The sequence below is a fragment of the Merops nubicus genome, unplaced genomic scaffold (assembly GCF_000691845.1).
Source record: "Merops nubicus isolate BGI_N331 unplaced genomic scaffold, ASM69184v1 scaffold44136, whole genome shotgun sequence".
NCBI lineage: Eukaryota > Metazoa > Chordata > Aves > Coraciiformes > Meropidae > Merops > Merops nubicus.
In genome coordinates this window covers 15670-22345 of record NW_008617803.1, presented here as the reverse complement: position 1 = coordinate 22345, position 6676 = coordinate 15670, and the positions used below count along the sequence as shown (strand labels likewise).

At 42.0% G+C, this 6676-nt stretch overlaps 1 protein-coding gene across 1 annotated transcript; it reads left to right on the top strand.

Annotated features, from left to right (window-relative positions):
* Positions 1 to 444: 444 nt before the first annotated feature.
* On the top strand, positions 445 to 2270 carry VMA21 (VMA21 vacuolar H+-ATPase homolog (S. cerevisiae); the record flags this gene model as incomplete). Its single annotated transcript, XM_008943248.1, has 2 exons — positions 445 to 605; positions 2128 to 2270. Coding segments are annotated over 2 exons (304 nt in total), but the record flags the coding sequence as incomplete, so codon positions are not given.
* Between the last annotated feature and the right edge of the window lie 4406 nt (positions 2271 to 6676).

Here is a 6676-nt window from a genome sequence, read left to right as displayed (position 1 = left end):
TTACTCTTTTTTCACTTACTCTGCGTACTTCCCTCTGCATCCTAGCCTGTAGGATTTGTCATTTTCCTAGGCTGGTAGGGTTTTTGAAAAAGAAAAAAAAATAAAAATGGGGAACTTAGCAAGCCGTAATGTCATATGATAAGTGCATGTGTGTCTAACACTAGATATTTAATGATTATTGTATAATACACTGCTAAACGTTAACGTACCCCCCATGTTGTTCATGCTTGCAAAGCAGTAGCAGGGAAAAGACTGAAGACTGGTGTTAATGTTGTTTGTGAGGTTTGACTGGCAGAATCTTTACGCTGTTTTGAACACTACCATTTTTCTATTGCAGCCAACAGATGTGTACTCCCAAGTTTTTCTTGCTTCCCAATGATAGATATCCTCCATTCTTGAAAAGCAGTTGGCTTCTGTTTGGGACGAGCTCTTGTCCTGTTTCAGACATACATATTGTGACTTTCTTCTGTGTGTAACTTTTCTTATTTATTTCAGAAATGAGGGTTCATTAACATCAACTTTAAGAACACTTCTATTCTTCACAGCTCTAATGATTACATTACCTGTTGGGCTATATTTTTCATCAAAGGCTTATGTATTTGAAGGTAATAACTGTTTCTGCCAATTAGCATTCCTATTGCTAAAAAAAAAAAGAAGAAAAGCACAGTTCTAATAGCATCGTTATTTTCCTTCCTGTTTTGAATATTTATTTCCATATGCAGATTAAAGGTTTTGTAATGTCTAATTAGAGCAGAAAATTATATAAATGATCAATGCATCTGTCCCTGCATTGTGGGCTGCTGTCTAAAGCTTGCTGGTTTTTATCTGATGGTTTCTAGAGCACACAGGTGCACCATTCCCCTTCCCTACAGGGTATCTAAGAGCACCCTGCAGCAGACTTGTATCAAAATCCTCAGGGATAGAGTTTCCTGCAGGTGTTGCAAGCTAATTTTGTATTCAAGAAAGAATAATGTTATTTAAAGTGTTTATTTTTTGCTTTTTAGAACATACCTGTATTTTTAAGTGCAAACCAGTTAAGTCATAATACCCCATTTCAAATATTGATTGTGATTGCTTGTAGAACTTTTAAATTAAAAAAACTATAACAATAAAAAGGGGGGGAAGCAATTTTAGTTGTTTGGAGCAGTTCTGTTCAACTTCTAACAGGCAGCCGTGCTCTAGCCTTGATCCTGCAAGGCTTTAATAACTTCCTGATGCTGCAGGAGAAGAGTGTCTCCTTCAAAAGCGAGGAGGAGGGAGTGAGAAAGCAGCTGCTTTTAAGAGCAGTTTGTGAATATATAACTGAGCTCTTCCAGGATAATTCTCCTTTGGTGTGTACTGCTATATGTAGTTCTGAAGGCTGAAGCTGAAAGCTTGTTAAGGAGCTTTCAAGATCCTTTTCAGCGTGTTTTGGGTTTTGTTTTTTTACCTGAGGATGCCACAAGATGATCCTTAACTGTTCTGTGTCAGTTAATGGCAAGATCTGTCAGCACTGATAGGATGGGGTTTGTGTTTGGAGTGTGATATTTTTGGTGTAGCGTGATACATGTTTTTTTTTTTTCTTGGGTTGTTGGGGTTTTTTTTTAATGAATGAAATGATAATTTTGTATTGGGTCTTCTGATATTTAAAGGCTTATTTCATGTGAGATGCATTTGGGTATCTGAACTGGTGAGGTGTTGTTTCACAGTCTAAATATACACGATAGAAGTTATCTAAATTTAAGTATGGTTCTATCATTTTATTCTGTTATAGTGGCAAATATGTTATATAATTATCCTCCTCTCCCGTTTTCCTGCCCCACAAAGAGTTACACTTGTGAAAAAAGGATGTTGGGGTTTATTTAGTATTGGAAGATAGTAACAAAAGAAGTGCATGTTATAGAACTCTGTGCTGCTTACTTCAAAACTAGGGTATTTTACCTTAAATATTGAGTAATTGCAGTGTTGCTTTATTCCAGAAATAGTTTCAAGGTCCACAACTGTCATTGTGATTTCTTTCCTTTGAACCTTTCTGAGCTCAGGCTTTTGGTGCAGGAGTAAACGTAACCTTAGTCTCTGGTAAGAGCTGTGATTTGCCATTTCCCTGTTCCTGATGACTGATACTGTTCACTTTCTTTATTTTCTCAGGTACCTTAGGGATGTCGGACAGAGACAGCTACTTCTATGCAGCCATAGTTGCTGTGGTCACTGTCCACGTGGTGCTTGCTCTCTTTGTGTACGTGGCGTGGAACGAGGGCTCCCGGCAGTGGCGGGAAGGCAAGCAGGACTAGGATGAAGATCGCCCTTGCCTGATGCCTACAGACTGTAAATCAGACTCTTGTGAGCTGAAGGAAAAGCTTTCTTCAAAATGTGTAATACACAGGTGCAAAGATGGGGCTTGGGCCTCAGCTCAGGTTAGAATCAGACCCGTGGTCTTCTGGAATGTGTACCAGTGTTGTGTCTAATGCTGATGAAAGTTGTTCTGCAGCCAGCCTTTACCAGGTGGAGCTGAGGAGGTTCACCTGGAATTGGAATGAAATAATTTTTTCTGAAAAACATCCCATAGCTATTTTGCCATTCCTAGTATTTTCCTGCCTTACTCTGAAGATAATAGTAGCACAAGGCAAGCGTTACATTTTCGAGTAATTGATTGCTAGTTACAAAAGCTGTTACTCCCTTCCCAACTCCAGTGGGAAAGGTGGGATTTCACTTTACTGTGGAGAGCTTCCTGAGTTATGGGTGTCGTGGTTTAACCCAGCCAGCAACTCAGCCCCACACAGCAGCTCGCTCCTTCCCCCCCTGCGAGCACTCTTGTGTTTTGCTTCATAATGGATAAAATTTTGCAGATGGCTACATGGAAAATTCGCTTCTCCTCTTAAATATTAACTTGTACACTGTGAAATGATAAAATGTTGATTGTTTTCTTTCTTGGTTGTGTGTAGCAACTTTCTGTAGCCAGACCATAGTGAGATTTTTGTCTTGTGGGATAACTTGACTTTGATTTCACTATTGTGCTGTCATTAGCAAGCTGCTGTCTGTAGATAAAATGTTCTTCCTAAGGTTCCAGCAGTGCACAGAACTTTCCTAACGCTGATGATTGCTGTTAAGCTGTTGTGCTTGAGGTCATTTTCTGTTAATTAGAATTTACCTGTTCGTTGTATTGAGCCTTGTTTGGAAGTGTTCTGCTTAATATAAGTCTTGGGATAGTTTTGGTTCTGTGTTTGTCCATGGTCAGACTTACCCATAAATGAGATAAAAATCACTTATCCATGACCAACAGCTTGAAGAATGTTCCCAGGTCTCATTCCTGTCATGCCCACCCAGGTCCCAGCCATGCATAAACATCTACACCATGTCACACCACTGCAGATCCATTTTTACATTTTCCTTCTGCAATGTTAACTCTTCTAATCCAGAAGCCTCTTGTCAGGTTGCTGCCACCAAACTGGAGAGTGTTCATAGTGCTTGAAATGCAGGTTTAGTCTGTACCTTGGCATAATGGCTTCCTGTTTTCAAGTATATGAACCATATGTTGTAGAATGAATACTGGCTTTTAATAAAAATCTGCCCTGCAATACAAGAGCCAGTAAATGAGCACGTGTGCTGAACAACTTCTGAAACAATATCCTTAATACTGCTTATGTCTAGCACAGCCTACAACAAATAGACCAGCTATAGCACTGTTCAGTAGCTTTTTTTTTTTCTTACTCCATTTATAGTGGAGAGTTGGAGTGGTAGCATTGGGTTGATGGTTGGACTTGATGATCTTGGAGGTCTTTTCCAACCTTCATGATTCTATGAATAAATTGGAACTTTGCTGTTGTCCTTTACTCACTGAGTCTTGTGCTATATCTGTTGTATGTCTCACCTACTAGAATTCCTAGACATTAATTTCCTAGGAGTAACACGGAATTAACTGTTTATTATAATTGTTTGGTTAAAAAATCTGAAGAGCTTGGCCTGTGCTGTAAGTATAGACACTGTAATGTCTGAGCTGTGGGGTAATGAGCTGAGCATCAATCCATCCATTGGAAGATCATCTTTGAAGACATGCTTTGATCCACAGTGTTTCCTTGAGAAAAGAGGCAACACATGAGTGTCTGCATGGTAACAGTCAAGTACTGGGGCTTGTGCTGCTTACACCTGGGAGCTGAGACAACCACTTGGGTAGACAGTGCATTGGAAACACCCAAGTGGTGGAATTGCATCATGACTGGGGAGCTCAAGGAACAGAAACTGCAGCCCTACTTTGTAGAGTATAGTGGGCTACACCCTACTGGGACTCCTGGTGTGCCTTACCAATACTGAGATTTATTATATTTCAAGAGCTTTGTTGTGGTCTCTTTAGGTGGTTTCCTTACATGTATCTGATGTTCCTGTTAACCTCAAAGTGAGTTCTCATGTCAATTTTTTAGTGGTTTAACGGCCATTGTAATTCTTTTTGGGGTGTAAGTAACACTGTATTGGGTTTGTGTGGCAAGGTTTTGGTAGTGAGGGAGGGTACAGGGGTGGCTTCTGTGAGCAGATGCCAGAATCTTCCCCCATGTCCTATAAAGCTAGTGCCAGCCAGCCCCAAGACAGCCGAGCCCATCAGGGGTGGTGGTAGCACCGCTGGGAATAGTGTTTTTAAGAAGGAGGGAAAAATTCTGCACAACAGAAACTGCAGCCACAGAGAGGAATGAGAATGTGAGAGGGGAATAACTCTGCAGACACCAAGGTAGTGAAGCAGGAGGGGGAGGACGTGCTCCAGGTGCTGGAGCAGAGGTTCCCCTGCAGCCTGTGGTGAAGATGATGGTGAGGCAGGCTGGCCCTTTGCAGCCCATGGAGGTCTGTTCTAGAGCAGATACTCACTTGCAGCCTGTGGTGGTCCATGGTAGGGCAGTCTGTGTCATCCCCCAGTGGTGGGGACCCACTCTGGATCAATCTGCTCCTGAAGGATGACAGCCCGTGGAAGGGACCCAATCTGGGGCAGTACCCAAAGAACTGCAGCCTGTGGGAGGACCCCACGCTGGGGCAGGGGAAGGATAGGAGAAGGGAGGAGTGGCAGAGACAAAGTGATGAACTGAGCACAACCCACATTGCCCATTCTCCAGTGCTGCTGTGGGACAGGATAGGGAACTGAAGGAAAGTTAAGCCCAGGGAGAAGGAAGAGGTGGGGGAGGAAGTGTTTTAAGATTTAGTTTTTTTTTTTCTCATTACCCTGCTCTGATTTGATTGGTAGGTAATAAATTAATTTCCCCAAATCAAACCTCTTTTGCCTGTGACAGTAACTGCTGAGTGACCTCCTTGTCCTTATCTCAACCTATGAGCCTTTCAATATATTTTCTCTCCTCTGTCCAGCTTAGGAGGAGACTGATGGAGCAGCTTTGGTGGTCACCTGGTGTCCAGCCAGGGCCAAACCACCACATGGACAAATATGGAAACGGATAAAAGTTAAAAGGTGATTTTTCTTGTTGCTTTGGGTTTTAGTTTCTATAAAGTGGTAATGGAAAATTTTTAATGGTATAGTACTTTAAAATGGTACTGTAAGTTGGTTTTATTACTAAGAATGGATCTGGGACAACTGTTGTTAAAAAAAATTGGGAAAATATGGTGTGCATAAGCCACTCAGTACTTCAAAATTGCCTCTCAGTGGTCCATCATCTGTTTGTATAGGTTGAAAATGGGGCAGTTTAGCTAAAGCAAGAAATTGTGTCTGGCAGTGAACAAATACCTTGAGACTGAGATTGCAGCAGAAGCTTTCTGGAATGTTTTTCCAAGACTGAATACTAAAGGCAGTGAAGGGAATTGACAAGTGGAAAATCAGTGACGTCTCAAAATTAGTGGTTTTCTTCTGTACTTCCTACCATGTCTGATTTTAATTTTATTAAAATGCCTGCAGAACATTGTGGTGGGTGCATAGCCAAGGAAAGCAAGCTGGTGGTCAGCTCTGGTTTGTGGTTGGGGGTGCCTGACATAATCCATCTACTAACTTTGAGCACCGAGTAGGCAAATGGTGACATTGGTGATGGTCTTGTTAAAGGGAATTTTGTCACACCCTAACACGGATGAATGTGTGTGAACTTTGCTGCTACTGCAGCAGGACAAACTAGAGGGCAGGCTGTTCTACGTGATGATGGGAGAGGAGAGGGTTCAGGCTGGCTGAAAAATAATGTTCTCATTGCATTGGTGAACAGTAAAATGTTTGATGTTATTGCAGGTGTGATGGTTTTTTTAGACTGCTGCACAGTTACTGTAGTTAAATAAACTGCTCGGGCTTTTGATAGCCTGTGCGATTGGATGGGGTGTGCTGAAAGCCTCCAGGCAGGGATACGGTTGGTGACAGGGTGAGGGAGAGATGGAAGGGAGAGGGCCCTTAAATAGTGAACTAAGCCACACTTGTATTACAAAATAACATCATATGGCTATGACTGAAATTTAGGTAAGCTGCAGCCCAGTGGGACAAGGGGAGGAAGGGGAAGGGGTCCTGTGAAGTGAAGGAGTGACCTGGAGATGTGGGGTGGAGATGGGGTAGGGTGAGGACTGGAGTGTGCTGGCACAGCTTGGTGGATGATGACTGAGGCCCCATATGTTTTTGTTCAGAGTTGTTTATTCCACTGTTCTCCAGGGTATTATGCAGAGCTGTTGATCTGAAACATTAACTGTAAATCATACAAAATACAGGCCCATTCCATTTTTAATTTCCCGTTGAAGTTGC